At 37.7% G+C, this 25,990-nt stretch overlaps 1 protein-coding gene across 1 annotated transcript in view; it reads left to right on the top strand.

Moving 5' to 3' along the window:
- Positions 1-25,990, top strand: part of csmd2 (CUB and Sushi multiple domains 2) — a 313,713-nt gene that overhangs the window by 84,172 nt on the left and 203,551 nt on the right. Inside the window, exons 4-5 of the mRNA XM_084130492.1 lie at positions 11,210-11,404; positions 21,982-22,189. Of these exons, the coding sequence (XP_083986618.1) occupies positions 11,210-11,404; positions 21,982-22,189 (403 nt within the window). The remainder of the gene's footprint in view (positions 1-11,209; positions 11,405-21,981; positions 22,190-25,990) is intronic.

Here is a 25,990-nt window from a genome sequence, read left to right as displayed (position 1 = left end):
TGATCTGTCAAGTCAGCTATTTAAGAAATTATTGCAAGCTTTATTTATCCGTTGGATGTGCCTCCAGATGTTACTTGATTTAGCTCCAGATGTTTACCTGTAGCATGGACCACATATCCAGCAGTGAATGGGGATTTGTCATACGTGTCGTATTTGCAGTTTTGGGGAAATAATTTTGTCTTACTCATAAAGTTGCTATTTTGAGTAGTTAGCAACACTGAAGCTTTGGTTTATAAATCAGCTCTTGTATACTTTTCTCATTACTAAAAAGAAGTAAATTATCCTTCACCGGTTGGTTGGATGGATGGATGGATGGATAGATAGATAAGCTTACAGTTAAATTTCATATTTGAAATCATCAATGAAATCTGACAACAACTGTCTTTTCTACACGTTCAAATCATGACAAAAATAGCATTTTGTTTAAGGCTGGACCAGCCAATGCGCATGTGCAGTCATAAGAACACTGAGTGTTTTCGCGGGTTTGCGTTTTTGAGGTTTGCACAGAGATAATGGATAATCGTTTGCACCTTCAAACCTATTTCAGGGAGTGTGTTCTCAAGACACCAGGCACTGTTTTGTGCGGATGTGCAGCCGGAGCGCGTTAAGGGTTTTCCTGTTGTTATGTTAGCGGCCCCTAAGTTAATAACTAATGATCTTCGCAACGGAAGTGAATCAATAAATCAAAACTAACTTTAGCTGGACAATGGACAAACTTTATCCTAGAGCTGTTGTAAAGCCTAAACAATCTGTTACGGTAATTTCCTATTATCACTGTTAATCCATATTGTTAAAAGCGCTATATAAATGAAGGTGACTAGACTTGACTTGACTTCTATAGCAGCCGGAGATTCTAAAGGTAGCTGCAGTGACTTTACCAATTAGCTCTTTTATTTTGAAGACGGGACTTCTTCCACCACACTGCACGTTCCACTTTTTCCTATTGATAGTAATATGAGTGCACCGTCTTTGTATCTAATTACTTTCTTTATTTCTTAATTTTTTAGCCTCATACAAAAATATTAGACATAGCAGTTGTGCAAGTGACCTATCCGAAATATTTCATAGTGGAATATTGTTTACTGTACGACATACCGGGTTTTGTTTAATTATTTGTAAAAAATATATATACTGTATATATTTTCCCCTGACATCCTTGTTTGAAATTAATTATGTGATGGGGAATCCTTTGAGATTCCCACCCTGAGGCTTCAAATCAAAGCTAGAGGAGTTCCACCCTGGGAGGACGAAGACAGTTGTGGAGGTCACAGCGGGACATTGCACACAGCAGGCTGTCCTTGTATACTTGCGCTCTTGTTTTCCCTATGGGGTGATACACAGAAACCTGGAGGAAAAGACTGGAAATTGCCTTTTCATGTAAATGAGAAAATCCCAAAACTGTCCCCCCAAAAAATTCTAAGCTGAATTTTCAGCATCATTACTCCAGTCTTCAGTGTAACATGATTCTTCTGAAATAATTTGCTGAAATGCTGCTCAAGAAACATTGGCACTGCTTAATATTTTTGTATCAGTTTTGCATGCAAGTGTCAATGTTAAAGATTGCAGTTTGCGAAAAAATACATGTGCAACAACAGATTGTCATGTGCACTCTAGACTACATTTCCCAGCATCCCTCCTGGTTCCTACCTGCACTCATTCAGCCATCACCTGCACTTGACACCAATCACTAGCCATCAAAAGCATTAATAGAGCACACACTTCATATTCAGTAATCAGACTACTGACTACTCACCTTAATACTTACCACCAACCGTCCTCCTTCATTTCATGTCTTCTATTCCCCAACGATCCTCTTCTCCACCAGTAAGCTGTTTACCAACCAGTTTGGACCATCCCTGGAAGTGTGTGCTCTCCACTTTCACCATCCACGAATCCACGATCTTCAATGACAACTGCAACACAGTAAAGACTCTGGTTCTTGATCTGTTCTATAGAAATAACTATTACTCACCTGCTCTTCCATTTCCTGCAACACTGCAGTAAACCTGTATTGTCATCTCACCATATTGTTGTCTCCAAGCCTGGTATTTCCTGACACGGATAACTTTTGCTTGAGTTGTGTGAAAGCCTTTACACTGGCTTTTGCAACGTTACATTGAAGCTACACTTGGCAGCAGGGGAAGGATCGAGATAGATCAAGGGAGGGTAGAAAAACATGAGTGGTATACAAAAGGGATCTGAAAAGAGAAAAGTACAGATGTTATTTTTAGTAGTTTTTTTTTTTTTTTTGGCTCTTTAATCTGTTGGCTTTGCACATTTTATATTAGTTTTTGTTGGTAGAAGTTCAAAACCTTTTTGGAAACGCTGAAAAATAAAGATGATCTCACCACCAATCCAAATTTCCACTGTATTGTTTTGCTATTTTAATTGGTAGGTAATATTACATGTTTTCAGTCACGATTTTTTTAGTGTTATAATTTGTTTAGGCAGACACTAACCTAATCTATGTGTAATGGTGTGACTCAATAGTATGCCATTAAAATGTTAATGGTTTTATTTTTAATAGCAGTTGCAATGAAGTTATGTCAATAAGCCACAATCGAAGTGATTGCATCTTAAATGTATTTCACGCTTAAATTGATTTATACAGCCTTATACTCTGACTGTGTAGCATTGTTGGTCAGGGTGAGTAATCCTTTTTTGCTCCTGCTGAAGTTAGTCACCCCAGTCATGTGTCTCTCTGCTTCCTCATTTCTCAAATGTCTGATTCTCTTTTCAGTAAGGTTCCTTCGAGCATGCTTTACCTCTCCTCTTTCACATTCGGCTCAGGCAGGCCGGCAGCTTTGTGTAATTTAGGAGCTGCTTCAGAGGCTCTGATCTGCTTCCGTGATCCCTGTTAGGCATGGATTGGTTTCACAGGGATGCACATGGAAATCTCCCAAATGGCAGGGTGATTTCTGAGAGGACGCAAACACACTCTCTCTCTTTCGCACTCGGACAGGCTGTCAGCCTGACGTCACGTTCAGGGATTCCTGCTAGCAGCAGCGTCACAATCCAGGCATCTTCCTGTCCGCGAATACGTTTTCCATTCTATTCTTTTGTAACTTTTTATTTATTTATTTTTTCTAATATTTTGAATTAGCTTTTACTTTTGCATTTCAATCTTCTTGTTCATTTTAGTTTAATGTTTAGTCATTTTGTTATGTGCTTTTTTTTTTAGATTTAATTTAGGTTTTGTTTTCAGTTATTAATGAAATGTAGCTTGTTGGCCATGTCAACCTCCAAAAATTAGTAGAAGACAGACAGACAGATGGCATACCAAAATGTTTGTTACATTAAATATAGCAAAAATGAAGTAACCAAAAATGCAATTTAAGGGAATTTATTCATTGAGTTATGAATTTTATGCATAATGACTTAAATTTCAACCTGTTTATCATGCAAAGCTAATGTATGAATATGGCGCACACAACATATTGACTAATTTTATTGTCTTTTATTTTGTCCTTCAGGTATCTTCATAGCCATTTATCATTGTATGGAAAAGAACATTATACATATTCCTCAAATCTTCCTTTGTGTTTTACTGAAAATACAACCAGGTCGGAATGACTCAAGGCTAAGAAAATATTCACAGACTCTTCATTTTTGCATCAGCTATTCATTTACAATGCATTAAGATTTAGTTCAATGTCTGCCTTTTGGTTTAGCAAAGCATAAAATCATGTGTTTGAATGCTTTCCTTATGCAGTAAGTATAGCATTATTACACACAGGGCTTTAATAAGGTACATCAGCCGGTTCTAAATAGCTTTGATGGCAGACAGGCTGGATTATTCTGTATGTGGCTGAGCGGTGCGGATCAGAGACCAGAAAATTGAGAGACCGCCAGTTCTTAGAAAGGGCAGACTACTGTAGGTGTAAACGCTAATGTCGGAGCTACATTAGGAAACTCGTCCTCAGACACGGGGGGCCACTAATGTGTGAAAGAGAGAGGATGCATACAAACATGAGCTTATTGGCACTCTCTGCGTTCCACATCGACACCGGCCCACCGGACCCAGGTGGACCTGTGCCTGTTGCCGTGGCAACGTGATGAGCAGAAGTGAAGATCTGACTCAGAGCATGTTGGAAAGCAAGCGCACATTTTTTGCTCAGTTGCTGCATTCATCACACCATATAAGCAAATTAATCGTTTAATTCCGAATTAGTAAAACATCCCAGATCTGTTTTTGTTCGCTGGGGTGCTGGGTCACTCCGTCCCGCTGTGGTGTAAGGGTATATAAAAGTGCATAGCTGTATAAAAGCCTTTTTAAAAAACGCCAGCCATTGCAGGCCCAGGTGGTTTAAAATGTTCTCAGCAGTCAAGCTCTTTAGATCTAGAGTGACAAGACGCCTCCAGATTAAGTGAATTGGCCCTCAGTGTGCTTGAGAAGCAGGTATCAAAGAAAGAAAGAGCAGCCTGGCCTAGCGAGGTGGCGTTTGCAACCTTAGTCGCAGAAAGATGTACATGAGGGTCCATGCACTTTTAGAAAAGCCCTGAGGGCCGATGGTAAAATGCGTGGTAATGGTGTAGAGAAGAACAGGCGATTAAGCGAAAAGTATATAATGAGCTCTCTTCACGTTTGTTGAAAGTTAATTAAACTATAGCTGTAAAATTCCGTACTAAAGTTAATTTTCATCTCTGTTTTTAGTGTTTATATAAAATGAGGCAAACTTGGTGTCATTTTAGCAGCTTGCATAGTCTTTTAATGCATAGCTAGCCAGCAGCTGTGGAAGCTGTGCAGTGATGCACGTCACATAATTCCTTTTATTAATGTCTATATTTATTTATCTGCATCGTTTTGTCTTATATAGTCACTTTTTGTGGTAACACTTTACAATAAGGTTAATTTATTACACATTATTTAATGTATTAACTAACATGAACTAACCATGAGCAATACATTTGTTACTGTTTTTGTTAATCTTTGTTAACGTTAGTTTATACAAATACAGCTGTTCATTGTTTGTTCCTGTTAGTTCACAGTGCGTTAACTAATGTTAACAAGATTTTAATAAAGTATTAGTAAATGTTGAAATTAACAAAGATTAACAAATGCTGTATAAGTGCAGTTCATTATTAGTTAATGTTAACTAATGAACCTTATTGTAAGTATGCTTTGTGAGAATAATACTTTTTATATAATTATATATTATGGAATTGTTAACTAATTACGTTTTAGTATATCTTTTATGTTGTTTGTTTGTTTTTAATTAGATTCATGGTCATGTTGCAAAGTTGCCTAAATCACAAAATAACGTGCAACCAAATAAGCCACCATTACTGATGCAGTTTTTAGTAGTTTATTTTAAAATGATCACTCGACTCAGATTTGAACCTGTGACCCTGCAAACATAAAACAAGAAGTGTCAAGCTACACCTCATATTCAGTGAGGGACTGAAATTCTAGATTTGCTCCTGGAAGAGATGTTGCTCCTCATGACCCTTGTTCTTTCTCTTTTCTTGTTACTTTCTGACTGCCAAATTTTTGGGGGTATTCTGTTCCACATGCCCTAAAGTACCCAATGTACACAATCTTGAAGTTTGAGGTCTATCTGAGTGCTTATTAATATTTTATGGCCTTTTGGTTTGTCCACTGCAGCAACAGGTTGTTACTAACAGCACTGTATGTACTCTCTTAGGAAGGTGAAACTTGGTTCACTGCATTTTTATAGGCTTTTATTTCCCTTGTTCTACAACAGTTAGCCCAATCACAATTATACTGTGTGTGTATGTGTGTGCGTGTGTGTGTGTGAATATTTCCACAACCAAATGTGATTATGAGCTGGCCATACTACCAATTAATTGGCTCTGAAATCCTGCTGTTCGTCGCACATCTCGCCTTTGCTTGAAGAATATAAATAAATAATATAAATAACAACTACACAGAATGAAGAATCAAAGCAGGTTTCCTCTAGGCAGATGTTGAGCCAATTATGAGCATATAATGTTAGTGACCATTCAATGTGAGACAAACACCTTCAACCCTGATTGGGTACATAAATTGTGCATTTATTAAGCTCATCTAAACGCTACCTCGGTGTCTGCTTTTCTGCTGACACAAGCTACTAAGAACATAGAGATAAACCAGGTCTAGATGAAATGCAAAGAGACCAGAGCCCTTGTGGCTCAGGGTACTGAGAGAAGAAAATCTCATTGGAGATGGAATATTGATGAATTTCACAAACACCCCTTTGGATTAATTGCAAATTCACAAGCCACTGACTCATTCTGATGTCAGCAGCCACTGTTGACTTTGTACTTTAAATATGCAAAAAACATTAAAAAAAAATAAAAAAAACCTTTCAACTATTTGAACATTATGAATAGACCGCATTTGATGTAGAAATATGGATAATTGACAAAAAAAACCCCCAAAAAAAAACATTGATCTGAACTGGTACATCAAGGGTTTATTAAAAACAAAAAAACAAAAAAAAAAACAGTAAATGAATAAGAACTATAAATGAATGTGTTTAAAATTAGTATAAAATAATTTATACTAAGCATAAAATAAGTATAAACTCTCATGTTTAGGCACATTCATTTATTGTTCTTATTCATTTATTGTTATTTTCATTGAATACATATTTTAATTCATTAGTATGTAACTTCTAACATTATTTGAAATAAATAATTGAATTTAATGTTTTTTATAATTATTTGGTAGTTCAATGGTACCATACATATCCTGTATTGTCTCTTGATAACTATGAGGTAGTTGAAGAGTTGGGGGTCGAGGGTGAGGAGAGGTTACAGTTTAAAGTATTTTTAGATTAAGTATAGCTTGTAACTTCACAACCTGCTGATTCATGAGTAATGGGATTTATTTATTTATTTACTTATTTTTTGTTGTATGCCAAAAGAGCAAAAATCCCAGAAGGTTTTACCTCAAAAGAAGAATTATACTGAATTTAAAAAGTTCCACCATCAGGTTCCATTTATAGAATCGTCTGAACAAAATTGCATTTTGATGCTTAATTTTAACAGCCTTTTCTCTGGGGCATAAACAAAAATACACATTTATGTCTTTGAAAAAAAAAAAAAAAAAAAAAAAATGCTCTTCATTTTAATGTCTTTTAGTCTGATAAAAAAATAGAAATTGTACCTCAAACTTATTTGACTGACTGTTTCTGTGGAAAACAAAAGAAGATATTTTGAAGAATGATGGTGTCCAAACAACATACCACATTCACTTATATTGTATGGCCAAAAAAAAAAAAAAAAAACACTCACACCTTTTGCGTTTCACAGAAGAAATCATACAGGTTTGGATCAACATGATGAAGATTTTTTTTATGCATTCATATTTTGTGCTTAACAGTCTCACAGAAAGTACATGAAGAAGCATAAAAGACCAGGGAGACAAATAAACATTTGACTTGAAAGTCTATTTTATGTCATGCACAGCTAAGTGTAACAATGTCCAGCTAGTAGGAGCTGTGCGAGTAAACCTCACTCCCCTGGCATCAAGAGGCGCACTAGCGACTGACGCCAGAAACGACGGTCTTTAGCGTCCTTGTTAGCGCGCCCACCTTCCTTGCCGGAGACGCCGGTTTATTCCCGATCGGAGAGGGGCAAGTAGGACTGGATGGGTTACATTGGTGCCGTGACCCGGATGGGAATTATGTTTAGGGGAGTGAGTGTAACAGAGTCCAGCTAGTAGGAGCTGTGAGGATTGATTTGTTTTACCAGCACAAAATAACCGAAGCAGCAACAGACATAAATGATAAGTGATTTGCAATAGTGAGAGAGCAACACCACATACAAAAAGGAAAACTTTATAGTTACCTAGAAAGCACTGACTGTCTGTGACTTATGAGGAGTAAACCTCCCTCCCCTGGCATCAAGAGGCGCACTAGCGATTGACGCCAGACACTGCGGTCTTTAGCGTTCTTGTTAGAGTGCAGTTTGGTTTGAGTCCCGCTAGGAGTTGGTGAGTAGGACCTGGAGGGGTTACATAAGCAGTTATCTTTCAGGTGGAACTCATACATGTGTTTTATTTCTCTATAATTGGAAGCCGTTAATACTCTTTTCTATGTAGAAGGAGTTGTGGGATTTGCAAAAGATTGCATGTCTCGGCCGTTGTGTGCAGGGGGTGATGAGTGTTCACTGCAGTCGCCTGGTAATTGTGCACGCACAGAGAGGCATTGATTGAATCGTTGCTCAACAAAGCAGAAACTGCTTATTGAGCTAATGTGCTAGTGTGTTGGGGTCAATTTCACAATGTCACTTTTAAAGTATAGAGTATGGAGAGTGGTAGGCGTGTCAGAGCGGATTGTGCCAGCGCTTTCATATTCATTTTTATGTGCTTGAACATGCAGCTTTCATAACCTAGCCTATATGTGCTAGTTAATGTGACTATAAGTCACAGACAGTCAGTGCTTTCTAGGTAACTATTAGTTTTCGTTTTTGTATGTGGTGTTGCTCTCTCACTATTGCGAATCACTTATCATTTATGTCTGTTGCTGCTTCGGTTATTTTGTGCTGGTAAAACAAATCAATCCTCATCAGCATAAAATCAGTTCTCTAGAATCTGCTGTTGATATATTGCGTGGTAGGCAGTTTATGGGTGCTTTGATTGTTGCAAACACATGCAGCAATATTTATTCACCTTGCCATTTTTGTCCTCTCGCAATCTTAGCCTCAGATGCATTGGGTTGCTGTACTGAGCGATTTTGAGAAGAATATAAACATTGGATTTAGCAGAGTTTTGTTTGAGGCATTAATAGCAAGTTTGATAAATAACAGAAATTAATCATATTTCTAGTAATATGTACATAATAGTATATTTATTCATTTATTCATACTGTATGTATATACACTACCATTTAAAAGTTGGTAAGATTTTTTAAATGTTTTTGAAAGTTATCTTATGCCCACCAAGGATAAGAGGATTTGATAAATGGCAAAACAGAATCTTCAGTGTCACATGATCCTTCAGAAATCGTTCTAATATGCTGATTTGGTGTTTAAGAAATGCTTCTTATTATAATCAATGTTGAAAACAATCATGCTGCATAATGGAAATGGAAAGTTAACTTAAATGGAAAGTTCAGTAGAACAGCATTTTTTATTTTATTTTTTTTTATTTTTTTTTTTAGTGTCGGCCTAATCTGCACATATCTGCAACTGGTTGCTCTACATGTCGGTCAGATGGTTTCTCTGGCTGGAATTAGCTGTAAATTGGACCAGATTGTGTCCTTAAATTGTATTATTTATTAGAGATGGAAGAGGAAAAAAGGTGTTGAATTTTTTTCACTTGAGTTTCATTCCTCACCAAGTTACATGAACAGCATTTGCTGCAATATTCCACTCTCTTTTTGTATCTCTCTCTCTCCTCTCTCTCTTTATCTCTGGTTCAGTGGAAATGGAGACAAAGAGAAGAGAAATGGAGTGAGGGTCATAGATGCAGACGTAACACGAGAACCATCTCTTGCTGTTTCAGCACTCGGGCAGGATATAGCGACATTTAAAATGGTTAAAGCAGTCAAACTGCAAGGGTGGCACAGTCAGTCCTGTGAGTTATAGACTGAAGATGACAAATGCAGTGGGACCATGGGGAGAACGGTGTGTATGAGGGAGCATCAGGATCTGTGCAGAATACTTAAAGTTCTGCAATGCCAGTAGGGATTTCTTTTTAAGAAAGAGAGAACTGTTATGAATTTATGATTTATGTATATGCAAAATCCGAATGAGTTTTTCTTCATTTAAACAGTTCTTGTGGACCAGCGACAGGTGAATCTAGTTAGCATTCTAGCTCATATCCTTGCCACTCGTTCAGTCAAGTTAATTAATGTTTAAGGGAGCACTCAACTCAGTCCTGGTTAATATCACACAATCTCAAGTGTACATTTCTCTCACCTGCATTACTGTTCATTAATATGTATGCTCATAAATACGTGTGTGTGCGCGCAACAAACGTCTTGCTCTCACATGCTCTGACATGTGCAGTGACGAAACTGCTCTCCTAATCAGTGCTGATGTAATCAGAAGTCAGCCCACCTATCTCACTCGCTGCCTCTGTTTCCCTGCACTACTGAGACAGATTTCCCCACTGCAGTGCACTCTCCCTGCTAACAGGTCATTGCCATTAGGAGAGATTATCTTCCAGTATGGGCACTTTGTGTATACCCATAAATTGCATTAGCATAGCTTTCTTGGTCAAAACAGATCATTTACAGTGAATAGACGTAAAGAGATAGTTCACCCAAAAATGAAAATTCTGTCATCATTTACTCGCCTTCATTGTCGTTCCAAACCCTTAAGACTTATGTTCATCTTTGGGAGACAAATTAAGATATTTTTAATGAAATCTTAGAACTTTCTGTCCCTCCATTGACAGCTATACACAGCTACCACTTTGATGCTTCGAAAAGTTCATAAAGAGATTGTAAAACTAATCCATATCAATTGAGTGGTTTAGTCCAAATTTTCCAAAGAGACTCAATCACTAAACAGATTGGATTTAGGTTAGGCAGTCTGGTGGTATAATAGATTTTAGATAAAGGTTTTGTATAAAAGATTTCGGTTGTCCCCCAAAATGTCCGCCTAGAGAACTGACTTGCCTGAGACTGATGTCAACATGTCTTGTATAATTGATGTAATATAAATATTTTGAAGCTTGACAAATGAGGTTTTGTCGAAACGGTCAATTACAATGGTTTGTGATGGGTTGTATTAATGTAAATGGGTTGAATATTACCCTTTGAACAATTCAGTAATGCTTTGTATACACCATAATTTTCCATAATTTTAGGTGTTATGACATTATAGATATTTAACTTCATGCTATTACAGCAAATTGAAACCCTAATTCTGTATTGTAAACTTTTTGGAAGATAAAAATATGATAATAATGTTAATTCAGGATGTGTATATACACTACGTTTTAAAAGTATTATTATTATTTTTTAAATTATTTATACATAATTTATTAAAGTACTACATATTTAGAATTCCTATTTAGTATTGTAATACATTTTAAAATGCAATTTATTTATATGGTGGAAAAGCTAAATTTTATTATTATTTCCCAAAAAATTAAAAAATATTTCTGATGAAGGACATGAAGTTTAGACAATATAATTTTTTTAACAATAGTATACTTTTAACATGAAAAAATCTCAGTGGATTTCACTGTCACGTAGTATATTATATGAAAAACAGTTTAAAAGATTTCCTTTGTTTCATTCTTCCATTCTAGCCCTTCCAAGCTACACCTGTGGAAATCCAGGCCAGCTGCTCAACGGCATGCAGCAGGGCTCTACTTTAAACATCGGGGACAAGATCCGCTACAGCTGCAACCTGGGTTACGTGCTGGAGGGCCACACTGTGCTCTCATGCCTGGCCACCTCCTCCGGCACCGCTGCCTGGGACTTCCCCCTGCCGTACTGCCGAGGTGAGTCCGGGGTGGGACTGAACCTCCTCAAGAGAGTCTCAAGAAAAGGTTACCAAGTGTCTGTATCAGGGATGACAGATTTCCCAGCATTTAGTAGCAGGTTGGCTGCACAGTTCTGTTTTTCCTGGATGAGACGCAGTAGACACCCCCGAGGTGATACCTGCCGACGTGTGAAAGCCGCACAGGCGTGTTGTGTAAGACAGCGGGGTCACGTGATAGCGTGTTAGCCGTTGCCTGAGGGGTAGGGACATCCAAATGCTCTCAGTCATGATACTCTGAAAACATGCTGACAGTTCGAGGCCAAATATTAACATGATGCGAGCCCCCATTGACATCTTAAGTCCAGTCAGTTTGATGCAAAGCACAGGCTCATAAATATGCATAAGTGAACTCTGTATATGTATGCGTTTATTTTATGAGAGGCATATTCACATATTCATGACAGTCTCATAAAAACATACACAGGTCTTGCAGTTAATAAAACAAGGACAAAGTACTCCACAGATAATAGCATGTATAATGTATTAGTGCATATGCGAGGGCAATGAACAGTAGCTGCGGTCTCCAGATCGAGTGTGAGTGTGTTCTCGCAGGCCAGTATGAACAAGGGCCATCTGTGCCCGGGCTGGGGGACAGGAAGCCCACGTAAAGACACACATGCTCAGGCACGCAATGCCAGAAAGAGACCCCTTCTTGCCAATGCTTCCTATGAATTAACAATCAAATATTTATGTAAATTTGCAGTAAATATTCCTTATTTACATGCAGAATTGTTTAAGAAAGATTTTAAGAAAGGTACAATGTGGTAATGCATTTTATTTTATTGTATTATTTAATTTCTTCTGGATGTTACCATTTGAATCTATTTATTACTGTTTATTATGTTTTATTTGTTTTTTAATAGGTTATTATGCTTTTTAATTTTTATTTTTATTTTTATATTCACAACAGCATTTTAATGCCACATTAAATAGTAAGAAAAATGTATTCTCTACAAGATTAAACTTCAGATGACAAAGTAACCACAAACTTTAATCTTTTAATTCTACAACATTATTCTCATGATTTTTCCTATATTATTAAAATATTGCAAATTCACAATTGTAATGTTATGACTTTCCTATTTTTATCATTGTAATGTGGCACTACATTCTTTGGGCCAGATTTACTAACTGCTTGCACCAGCGCAAACCCTCTTTTGGCTTAAACTACTGTCAGGATTTACTAAAGACACGCAGTGAAAAATTAGCGCTGAAAAGGCGGGGACAAATTTTTTGTGTGGCTGACCTTATTGCATATTCATTTGTAGGAGTTTCCCTTTCAGATGCAAAATTAATAGGAGAAGGGTATTTAAATGAATCATGCAAGGTGATTTACTAAGGTTTGCATTTGTCAATTTACTGGTATTTGCTCCATTATTTAATGCCCCAAAAAAGCGTGTCTTAAACCAGATGCTAATTCGCGCTGCTCTTGGTAGATTGCGTTGGTCATTATAGCAATGATCCGGCTGTGTCTGTGTTCTTTAATTTGTGCGTCGTCAGTAGATCACGCACAGAACTTTTTTGGAATTGCGCTCTCACGCTAATTTGCCCTGTTTAGTAAATCTGGCAGTAAATTTTCAGTCGGCTTGGAAATCATATCTACTCTGTATCTTCTATCATCTTTTATCTTTTATCTCTCTCCCATTTGAATGGTTTTTAGATTAATTAACCATGCAACCGATGCCAAACGGATTTCTTCTCTGTACACATCTAGAGAAAACTGCAAATCAACGGCCTTTGTAGCCGGCAGCAGAAAGCCTCCTCTCGGGCTCTGATTATGGCTGGCCAGAAGGTGGCAGGAGGTTGGGTCCTTTTCCTTAAAGGATGCACACAGTGTCAGAAAGGCTTCTCTGTCCTCATTAGTGCTCATCTTCCAGGCCTCTTCTTTTAAACACAACACTCAGACTCCAGTCTGCCTTATTTGCCATTTTCTATAGAGCATATTATAAATATTTAATCTAATAAGCTTAGATGTCTACATTTATATGCATTAATAAATACCCTCCCAAATGAATACCCACATTCAGATCTCTGGCCTCTAAGCCTCTCAGCATGGTCTGTATCCTCACATCCTTCTCAACCCCCTCATTCACTCGCACTGTGCGAATACATTCAGTATTCCGCATTCAAAGCATCAAAATGGCGGTCTGCTGGCATGCCACCCTCCTCTGTGGCACACTGAACAGGATGATTGTTCCAGAAGCAAGATAAGAGAAAAGAGAAAAGTTGAAGTCGGAGGGACTGGTTGGATCTGTTCTTCCTCCAAAATCCTTTTCTTTTGCCTATTGTTGTTTTCTATCAGTGCTGGCTTTCGGGTCTCAGGGTGCCGCTGCACACCACTCGCTGCTGTGTTACCATGGCAGCCGCAGAGCCCGAGGAAGGCAGTATGAAGAGATGAAACACAAGCAGGTAGGGTTGGGCATCGTTTTTTTTTTTTTTTTTTTTACCGGTGCCAAATCGATACTTTTAAAACGGTACCGGTGCTTGAACCGATACTTTTAAAAAAAGAGCTTCAAAAGGATGGTGAATGACATTAAAAAACTGCTTTTTTAGTATATATAAATATAAGTAGTCTAAATACAAACAACAAATTTACATCATAAATTCACAATAAAACCTAAGCCACCTAACCCAACTACAATAATAAATACACTAAAAAACACTACAGTACTAATAGCAAAGTCTGTATTCTTGGTATGCTGCAAACCAGCTTTAAATTTCAGCAATTCTTTTCACATTGTTTGCCTTCTCTTGCAAAATACTACACCTCTCCTGACTTATTGCATGTCCTGCACAAGGTGAGCGTTATTTTAGAACGCATCACTATAAATGCCGTGACGCGAAACCCCTTGTGGAAGAAGAACGCCATCATGTTTACAACTGTGACAATGAGCTCTTCAGGATCAACTGAATGCTGGATTTCAAAAGTATGTGAAGTTCGCGGCTGTATTGTTGCATTAAACTTGCACAACGTTCTTGAATGATTAATTTATTAGATGTATACGCCGGCCTGTTATTGTAGGGACGTCGACTTCACATTTTCACACTAAACATGACGCTGTAAGCTCGCGCTCGAAACCGGCATCCGACCTGCGCGGAAGGTCTTAATGTGTTACTGTCCTTTTCTCGAGGCAAAGTATTTTTTGATTAAATGCAATACATTTGAATATGTATTCTCTCGTTATTTCATCTGACTCAATAAATGAAAAGGTTTTAATGATATCTTTGGATCATTAATTGTGAGCGAATGTTTGACTATTCCTTTTATCTCTTTAATGAAAATAATGGCAAAGTCGGTTAGAATAATCAGATGTAACAATTTATTATGTCAGGTAAATGTATCATGGCAATGTTATAATCAATTCAAAGATAATCGATACAAAACATCAAATGCTCTGGAATAAAGAGAAAAGGGCTAACTCTCACTCTCAGCCTCACGGGCTAATCTGGGCCCAGTTCCCCAAAACGTTCTTATCACTAAGTAGTTCTTAACCTATTCCTTAACCTCTCTCTTAACGTCATGGCACGATTCCCGACACGTTCGTACGCTAAGTATATCTTCGGTAAGTCACACTTTCGTAAGGTTGGTCTGGACCACTCTTAGCTTTACCTTATCACTGTTGCAGGTCTATACGAATATAATTCTGAAGTTTTAATACTCCCAGACAGTGTTCAATTAGGCTATATTATTATATTATTATACAATATTATTAATTTAATTAAAAAGCGCTTTTAAAGGCCAGTGAAAGCATAGGCTACTGTCAGTTAAGTCCTATTTGGACGCTAATATTGTTTCTCATGGGCTTGTATGGTATTTTAAACATTTATAGGGGTGAGTCGGTGATTTTAGTGCCGTCCGAATCCATAATATCAGTGTTTTTTCTCACCCAACCCGCGTAAAAATCCCTGGCCAAATTAGTACCTACTGTTTTTTGACAAACAGGTCATGTGGTGATTTAATTGCCGTCTGAATCCACATCTCTGAGTTTACAAGAAGAGATTCAAAATTCACTGTTTAAACCCTTTTTGATCACTGCCGAGCACCGAGATGTAGGCCTACACTTTTATTACTGAAATGCTGGAAAGTATTTCCAAGAACAATATTTCATCGCAGCTCCACCTCAGCGAACAAAAATGGGAAAGAGAAGAAAGCACGTACAAATTTGAAATGGTTATTATGGCAGCAATATATGATACAATTTAAAAATATGTAGGCTAGGCTATTATAGGCTATTATAGTTTGGATTATTTTTTATAATATCCGTCCTAATAAATGCAATTTCAACTATTTCTGAAGTGCTTCTTTTATAAAGAACACCGCTTTCTCACATAAACAGCCCCTGCACGAGAGAATAATTGATTCTCGAGCCATCGATATCAACCAATTCAGCACCATCGCCACGGACAGCACCCGGTAACGTTGCACGTAAGAAGGTATATCTTAAACAGCTTCCTAAGGTATGGTTCGGGGAACACACTTAGGAACATAAACAACTTTGGTAAGATATATCTTTCGAGTCTTCTTAGCACGCTAAGAGTGAGCGTTATCGGGGAACCAGGCCCTGAAATACAGAAAGGGCCCCGAATCCTCTGCTGCATTTCATTATATAGTCAGGACCTCTTTCACTTGGAAACATCTTTTAACAATGGAAATTTGCATTCAGAGGTTACACCTTTGGGTGTAGGGAGACCATTTGTCTAGAGGCCAACCCCTCCTTGTGTGCCAGTTATCCATAAACTCCTAAAAACCTTATTACCTTTTGTTTTACTTATTTGGAAATGAGACATTTGTACCAGTCACACTGTGACATTTTAAATGATACCAAACATGAAAAATACTCTGGGATAATCATTCACATTAAACTATACATTTTCTTGGGCAAATTCAGGTGATCTGAGCATGAGAGAGAGAGGGTGAGGGAAGAGGGAATGAGATGTAGATTAGGATGACTCAGAGGTGAGACTTTCGTCTCGATAGTGCACGAGGGCTAGTTCAAATGTTAATTTCCAGAGAGGTCCTTTTGTCCTCTGAGGGTCTGGGTGCTCTTCAACCAGACTGTCCGGCATTTCCTAATTTCTCAATTCTTACAACGCGGAACAAAATGAACTATGATTGGTTGCGTTACATGTCAGTCAGTCTTTGGCTGCTATTTTTATTCTTAAATACATAAGCGAATGTGGTTTTTCATTTAAGAAACCTTTATAATGATCATTCATGTTAGTTGATCTATAACGCACAATGGGTGCACAATGTTAGTAGGCCAAGCGCCGCAGTTCAGAGAATTGTATATGTCAACACATCAATTCATCCACTTCTCCCAAAATACATTAAAGTTGCTGGTGAAGTGTGAGAAGAATAGAGTAAATTTTATAGTTACCTACACAATGTGTATCTAAACACGTCATCAATTTATAATTGAAAGGATTGTTATTGCCACTTCCATTGCCATCAGTGTGTATTTTACAAACTATAAATGTTGTTTTGCTAATAATTATGTGTATTTGAATGTCTGAAACCTAAAATAAACCTTGTGGTTGAAAACCCAGAATAGTTGTGATAGGGTAAATAACAGCGCTAAGCGCGTCTGTCTCTGCTGCGCCAACCAACGTGCGAATGCAGATTTGAATTTAGCAGTTGATGATCATGCAATCTGAACGTTCTAATCACACTGGTGTGACCGATCGTACGCGTCAAAAGGTTTAACTAGCGATCACATTCGGTGATGGTGCTTGCGTCCGTTTCAGAGAACCAGAGTGCAAATATTTCAACCGACAGCTGAGGAATTTAAGTGGCACCGAAATGAGGCACAGAAGTCTGCGTTTTGATTTGGTCTGGTTACATACCGGTTCCATATCGGTACTGGGTTTCGGTACCCAACCCTACAAGCAGGCCATCTTTTGTAGGGGCTTAGATCTTTATGCATCACCGCTGTTTATCCAAGCCAATTGAACAAGTCACTTTGACATGAGAGACTTCCTTGGGCAGTTCAAAGGTCTGCTTGAGCTTATTAAGAAAAGTGATAGTTTTAAACTAAAATTCTGTTACATATAGTAGCTGTCAGGAAATGGAGGTGCTTTGATTGATACCATGATGTTTTTTTTTGTTTTTTTTTAATACCATGACAATTAATGATTGCCCTATATTCTAGATCAGTGGTCTTCACTATTTTATTCATGAGAGCCGCACTGATAGGACAAAGTCAGTAGGAGAGCCATTTTTACCGCAAAGTATAAAAAGTTACATCCAGTCATAAATACCATGTCTGCTTATCAATATGTCACCCTTGGACATACATGCAATGCAATAAATACAAAAGGGTGAAAAAAAACCCCAAAACATTATTTATGATTTATCAGTCAAATTTGTAACCGAGACAAGATGATTTCCTTTAATGACAAAAAAAGCAGGATTTCCAAAATATATTCATCATAGAATGACCTTAAGTTATTTTTTTCTACATTAGCCTATAGCCTAGGCCTAAGTGACAAGATTCAAATCGGAATCGATTTTTTGACATGCGCACACTGCACAAATATACAAAGTTTCCCGCTGTTGTCACTTAACCATTCTCCTACATTGGTTTTAAACAGCACACTTAATATTTATCCATTTCTGGTCATAATTTGGAGACTTTGAACATATGAACCGCTGTGCCGTGCTGTTTGTATTTATCACGCAGTAAAATTGCCCAAAACCAGTCGTCTGTGGATGAGAATCTGAAACAAGGACTGGTGAGCCGTTGTCCTGCTTCACTTCACAGATGCTGAGTGAAAGGAGAATTATAGAATGACAGGACACTCATTTATATGACACTTTATTCATCAGGAGAACAGCTCGTTCAGCGTGTCATATGTCGTCCTTTCAGTTTCGGTTTTCAATCGATCAGGTGTTTACATTTTCTCTCGATAAACCACCCATTTCAATCCGATCGAAATTATTTATGTTATAGCCCTACTTGTTTTTAATGTTTTTTATGAAATATCTGTAGTGACTGCATGATCATATCACCGTATTATTTACCGCCATGCAAGCCACAGATTAAAGCTTGGCGAGCCGCATGAGGCTCGCGAGCCGCGCAATGAGTAACACTGCACTAGATTATTGTACATTGTACTTACCATGGCATTATATTGGTTTTGCTGTGATAATACCAACAGGTTGTTATGCTTTTCTCTTTTTGATACATTTCTGGGGTTCTTAGAATCAGAAGTCATCATAGTTGGGTATACTTGTACAGTGATAAACGAGAAAGTACAGCAAATATGATTTTTATGTGTCCAATTGCTAAAATAGCAACAAAAAAAAAAACAATGATGGCGTTTCCATGACTTTCCAAAAGAGGTAATACAAATAATGATTCTGACAGGCAGAAGAGAGAAAAATTACCAATTTACTGTTATTTCCTCAGCTGTTGTATTAGAAACTCTCTTGCAGCAGTTAACTTTTTCTCTTTTTTATTTATTTAAATGGCAAACTACTATATGCTCAAATGTTTGAGGTCGGTCAAAGTTTTTAAAGTTGTTTTTAAAGTTTGGTTTCTAAAGTTGTTTTTGAAAGAAGTCTCATATTTTCAAGGCTTTATTTACTTAATCAAAATACTGTAAAACAGTCCTATTGTAAAATATGATTAAAATTTTAAATAACTGTTTTACATTTCTATATATTTTATGTAATGTATTCCTGTGATGCAAAGCTGAATTTTCAGCATCATTACTCCAGTCTTCAATGTCGCACAAATCATTTTATATACTGATTTGTTGTATTATTATCATCAATTTAAAAAACAGTTTTGCTACTTAATATTTTTGTGGAAACCGTAATGCATTTTTTTTTTCAGGATTCTTTGATATAGAAAGTTCAAAAGAACAGAATTTATTTGAAATAGAGATATTTTGTAACATTATAAATACTTTTATTTAGCAAGGACATAATTGAACACGAGTGACTGTAAAGGCATCAATTTCTTAAAAAAAATACTGACCGCAAACTTTTGAACAATAGTGTATGTAGTGAATTGTGATTGGTTGTCTTTCTTTCTATTTGCATAATGTATTGTGATTGGTCTTGTATTCATTACATATATGTAATCATTTTATTGCACTTTAACACTATTCATTTACCTTTTTTTGAAAGCACATGAAGCAAAAATCTGATTTGTAATAACGCTTTTAGGTTTTTGCAAATACTAAATAATTTTTTACGAAGCATTTTATAAATATTAGCAGTTTAGACATGAAGTCACAAAGTCTCAACAAGATCAAACGACCAGACTGAGAGGCAGAGCTGAGGCCAGTGATCGGCGTGTTCTACTGAAGTGTGAAGGAAACTCTCGGCTGGAATACCAATAGCCGGTCCTCCCTCCGAACCCTCCCTCCCCTGCATCCATTGCGCTTTTTTTTTTCCCTCTCCATCCCTCTGTTCCAGAACTCTCAGAGGCTTCTCCTCACATATGCTCTATGTCTCTCCGGGGAAATGTAAGAGTGACGGATCCGACAGAAGACTGACAGGGCCCAGGTCCTCCCGCCGCTTTCCACTCACAGAAAAGAAATCATGCGATTAGCCAGTCACCGCTAATGAATCCCATGCTGGCCTGTCAGAGAAGAACTCATCACCCATCAGTGACAAGCAGGCTCCTTCACCTGTGTGAGGCACACGCACACGCACACACACACACACACACACACACACACACACACACACACACACACACACACACACACACACTCTGCACTCGCTCTGACACAGAGTTTGTTTATTTGGTTGGTAAGAGAGAATTTTTGCTTGCTAGGTAGGTGTGATGACTCACTTTTTCTCCCGCGTTGTCTTTCCTTCCTCAAACTCACACATGAACGCCAACTCAAACGCCTCCTAAACAAATCTCCGATCACTCTCTTTCCCCTTCAACCCTTCTTTTACCCCAGAGAGGCTTCTAGTTATCATTATGAGTCACTCACTCGCTCACACAGAGTCTCTTTGCTCCTTTACTTGCCTGGAAGGCAACATATCCACTTGGCATGCACCCATAATTCAGAATTCTTCTGTAGCTATCAAACTAAAGGCTTTACAGAGCAGGGATGTCTTTGCATGCCACGTTTTTAGTATGTGTGATGAATGGCCTGCTTTTTTTCTACAAACAGAAAAGAAGTACAAGAGTACAAAAGAAACCTTATTTAAAAATAAACACAAAACTTTTAGTATAAAATAGTAATGTTTGATTGAACAAGACATTCTTAAATGCTGAGCAAGACATTAATTGAACAAGACATTCTGAAATGTATTATTATTTTTTAACTTTACACTCAACTTGTTATGGTGATATCAAATGTAATACTAATAATAAAGAATTCAATTAGATCAATGTAAATAGAATGGTGGTCTCAGACATTTGGACATTTGAAGAATTGCATATTGAATAAATCTGTTTCAGGGTAGATGCCATACTGAATATTACTTGGATGAAAATGAGGCTCTGAGGGATAGACAGCAGTCTTTACAATGGCATGCACCATTTAAAGATCCTAGATCACATGTAATTTTCAAAGCTCACAACTTTCAAAAATGTGTCTAAAGAAAGGTCTTTGGGAAGATATTTCAGCCACTGAACACACTGTACTTCTATCCCTCACAGCCTTGTCTTCATTCATGTCAAACAATTCATGTCAAATTCATTCATGTCAAACAAAATGGCACTACCCTGACTAAGGTCCATTGAGATGACCGAACCTTGACACTGCAGCTAAACCATCTCAGATTCTATATGATTTTTACCAAAACTCACCCTGGATATCTTGCAGTCCCTGATTCCATGTACAAGCTCTGAATCTTTGAAGAGTTTTTCCAGCTACAAAACAGCTTCAGGAATGCAGCCTGGTTTTGTTTTGTTTTTTATTCATTTTCTGCATTTTGCGCTAGAGACAATGCCTCTTTAGCTGGTGTTAAGAATACACTTTTTGAAAAGGATGTCAGGTATCCAGACTCAACTTTTCTCCATGTCAAAAAGTTTAGATTTCTTACTTTTCTCAGGGGAGGGATGTATTGAAAAAAAAAAAAAAACGGGGTAGGGAAGACAGTGGGTCTGTTGCTTTGCCTTCACCCTCAGTTGGCTCGGCTCTTTTTTTCCCTCACCTCACGGACTCACTGTCAGGAAGAAAGACTGAGCATCAAGAGAGCAAAAAATAGAGAGATTGCATTTGATTCACTAAGGAAGGTTGGGAGAGCCATGGGGCTCAATTACCACAGCAGTCTTTAAGTGCCTATTTATTATATAATCGTCTCCTTAACACACTTTTAAGGAGTAGAATTGGTTTTGTCTAGAAATAATTAACAAAATGTTACATAGATCTCAATTAATTACCCTCATGTTACAGTGTGTTGCATCACTGGCCTGCGAGTGTTGCCCGAAACCTTAAGACCCCCATTGTGTGTCGCGGCATCGTATCGTTTTCATATTTCCAGCCATTTTTCTCTAACAGAAGATCAAGGAAATTGATTTTATCCAAGTTAAACTTGCCTGTATTTGTGTCATCTCTTCACAGCGGACGATGGCTGTGGTGGCACACTGCGGGGTCAAAGTGGTGTCATCACTAGTCCAAATTACCCCCAGGAATACAACAACAACGCAGACTGCACCTGGACAGTGCTAGCCGAACCAGGTGACACCATTGCCCTGGTCTTCTCTGATTTTCAATTGGAAGAAGACTACGATGTTCTGGAGATAACCGGCACGGAAGGATCCTCTCAGTGGTGAGTGCCCTAACGTTTTGTTTTTTCAGGCGTCTCTGGGAAAACCAAAGAATCCCGCTTATTGTATGCTCCGCTAAGCAGCGCGAACGCTTGTTGTGGTGCTGTTGGCAGCGGGTAAGTGTTTTACGAAAGAGAGGAAGCCAGGAGAACCACAGTCATGAAACATCTCAGCACTTGTTCAATGGAACAGAACCAAATCACAGCTTGATTCAATTATTCAGAACATAATGCGCACAGAGCTAGGACCAAATAGAGGGGATAAAAACGTTGCAGTCCATCGCAAACCTTGTCTGGGGAGCACCGGAGTACTGTTCATTTATGGAAATGGTTTTATGGGCCTCTTAGCCTCCGCTTTCACACAATTTCCTTTTCACACCCATTAAGTACTGTAACAGGCTCTCAGAAATTCTTATTGGATCGGCACGGGAAAAAAAAAAATTATATCAGTATGTGGACCTACAGTAAATGTGACAATCTAATGATAGAAGATTAGGTTTGAATTTAAAGGATGGTTGTGTGTAATTTATTAGAATATGCTAGAATACTTAATTTGTAGAGACGGATGCTATATTTAGGTTCACTCTACAGAAATTATACACTGACTCGCCTTTTGATCTGTTGATGATTGCGTATGATACATTCTATTCCATGTTATTGTATGTTTTTGTCCTAATCAGCGGTTGTAGTAGGGCTTTGCTGACTTAAAATATGTATTGAATTAATATATTAATTGGATTTGCACTAGGTTTAATACAGTTCCATTTGTCCAAACATAGCTGAAGCAAACTTTTTGTTTTCACATGAGAACCAATTAAAACATTTTGGTAACACTTTATAATAAGGTTTTATTAAAAAGAATTATGCATTTGGTAATGTGAACAAACTTTTTTTCAGCTATTGTTAATCTATGTTAATTTATAAATATAATATCATTCATTGTTAATTCCTGTTGTTTTTACATCAAACTTGCATTCAACTCTGCCTCCATCCAGTCAACAATTTGTGGATGGAACCAAGTCCTGCTCTACATTCTATTTATTTTTTGATAATCTGTTTTACTCAGATGTATGACACAATACAGAAGAAAATATCTTTCGCTACTTCCTCTACGTCGCAACTTTAACAAATTGAACCTCATGATAAAGTGTTGCCAAAATGTCACAAATTTTTGTTGTTGTTTTTGTAGACTGTTATACACAGCTTTGAAAGTATTAAAGTAAACAGAATTTTCCCAATAAAATAAAGACTAATTGGACCACCATGAAAACGTTGGGGACTTTGAGACTATAGATTCTGAACAATGAGCCCCTTAAGTGGCATGTAAATGAACAGACTCCCTGCTTCTAGGGTCCAGCCCTATACATGCATAGGCCTTATTGAGCTGTGACACCCTGCACTGAAGTCATGAGGCATAGACGTGTGTTTGCCTCTTCGACACGCTCTCTGAGGGTCAACGGAGAGTGCTGAAAGAAGGTTGTTTCTGGCCAGAGGAGGCAATCGATAGACCCCACTTCTCTCTGTCCCCTTGCTGCCACCATGCATGGGGTCACTGCTAAGCCCTTAATTAAACAGGCAATTATCAGAGGGTGAGGAGTGAGCAGACGGAGAGAGACGAGATGGTGTCGTTCGACCTTGGCATGTTCTAGAAGCCTCAGGGAGAGTAAATAAAGAGGGAACGAATGACCAGAACTTCATGGGCAATTAACCAATGAAAATGCCCAAAAATGAACAAAATAAGAATCAAACACAGTCAGAGCAGCCAATTGCTACACAGCACCAGGCGGAAAGCCAGGTTGGTCTATGTGGGATTGTATGAGTTGTTCTGCTTATCTAAGGGTGGATTACTGTTTTTATTGTTTAAATGCTGGAGAAGTAGAGCTCTATAATTTTCGTGATGCGGAAAACTGTAGAATCCAGTCATAAAAATGGAATCTACTGTATGATGCGGAATGTCATACAGTAAAAAGTAGGGCTATTTCAATATTAATATTATTACACCAAAAGAATGCCATTTAAATATGACGTCTGCATGTACCGTGTCTCTCTGTGTGAATAAGTGTTGCCGTTTCGTATAATACACATACTCATGAACGAATAACAATTGTGGTGTTTCAGCATCTGCCCACTCACTATATGAGGATGCTCCACATGAACTTTATCTCCAGATGATCTGAGAGTTCACCTCATGAGCATTTCAACATTTCATTTGATAGAACTATCTTCAAATATACACAGAAAGTCTTCACTACAACCCACCAAAATAAAAGTTTGGTTTAACTCGAAGCAATGACAGACATATTGTGCTTCTGAACCCCTGAAACAAGTCATCAGCAATTTCAGTCTCACTTCCTGTTACATATGTAACAAATTTGCATAATGCCAGCCTATCGTCTTCATTGGCTGCCCATGGACATATATTTTGACCTACTCTCAAACACTGTAGTTGTAGCTGAGGCCTGGAAGAGTTTGGTTCATGTTTTTGACATGTTGAGAAGTCTTCACGCACTTCCAAAGGATGAGGAGGACTCATGCTGGAATTGATAGGGTAAAAATCTGAGGCCATCATTACTGTTCATATCACTGTGTATCAAGCAGCCGAAATTCAGATATGGCAATAGGTGTTTGTTTTTCTGATATGTACTGTAAGCGGTAGACCAATCACAACAGACTGGGCCATTTAACCAATCCGAGCAGAGAAGGCTTCCGGAAAGGAGGGGTTTACAGAGAAAGAATCTCCGAACGAACCGTGAGAAATAAGGTGATGTGCAATGTATATTATGAGAAAATTCAAGTGTTTTTTTTATCCTTTAATGCATATAAATCTATTGTAGTAGAGCTTGAAAAGAAAATTATTGATTAAAACAAAATTTCTGAAAAAAATAAAACACATTTCATAGGACACTAAATTGTTGTAAATATTTTAATAAAATATTAATGAGTTCAATTCATTTATATATCCTTTCTAATTATTAAAATGTAATAAATCATTAAAATGGAATCCAGAAAAAATCTAATGAAAAAGAAAATTTGGGGAAAAAACAAAAATGATTTCATAGGGCCCTAGAGAATTTGTTGGCATTTATTTGCTAACGTTTGGCTGCATGTTTCTCAGATATGTAGTTGGCAGTCTGGCTAGGTTTGAGTTGGATGATTTACAAATGTGGATGTATAGAGGTAAAGGACACTCAGATAAACAGGGGTCTCGTATATGAAGCGGTCACCATTGTAGACACGCCACCGGAAGGAGGAAAGTCAAAGGCCGCATGCAAAAATCAATATGCAAGTGATCAGGAAGAAAAACAGTGCTGCTCTGTGTCAGGACCTGTTTCTATCACCCTGAGCATTTGATTGGCACGAGACGTGTCTGTGTGCTGTGCAGGGCCCAGCAAACAACACTGGACACTCAGTCATCTGCCTGCCTATATTGAGTAGGGCAGCAGGGTTACCCATGAATCACTCCAAAGAGCCCCTCATTCCCTTTCGATCTCCTTTAGCACAGATCCACTGAGCGGCAGAACATTACTATATCAACATGGGATTCTTACTCAGTAAAACAAGTTATAAACACCACTAGAAGCAGATTCTTACGAATATGCATGAGATGAGCTTATCGGTCTAGTCAAAAAGCAAAACTATTAAAAAATAAATATGGCAGTGGAAATGGCAGCTACCTACTGGTTATAATGGTAATTTAATGTCATTTTTATTTTTAAATAAGTGTGAGTTTTCCTACATCTTGAAACTTTTAGTTTTATAAATGGTCATCACATTAAAAATAACATTTAAATATGATAATATTTG

The sequence above is a fragment of the Abramis brama genome, assembly GCF_963993115.1.
Source record: "Abramis brama genome assembly, chromosome: 12".
Lineage (NCBI taxonomy): Eukaryota > Metazoa > Chordata > Actinopteri > Cypriniformes > Leuciscidae > Abramis > Abramis brama.
The sequence above is the reverse complement of the archived record's forward strand: the minus strand, read 5'-3'. Positions and strand labels throughout refer to the sequence as shown.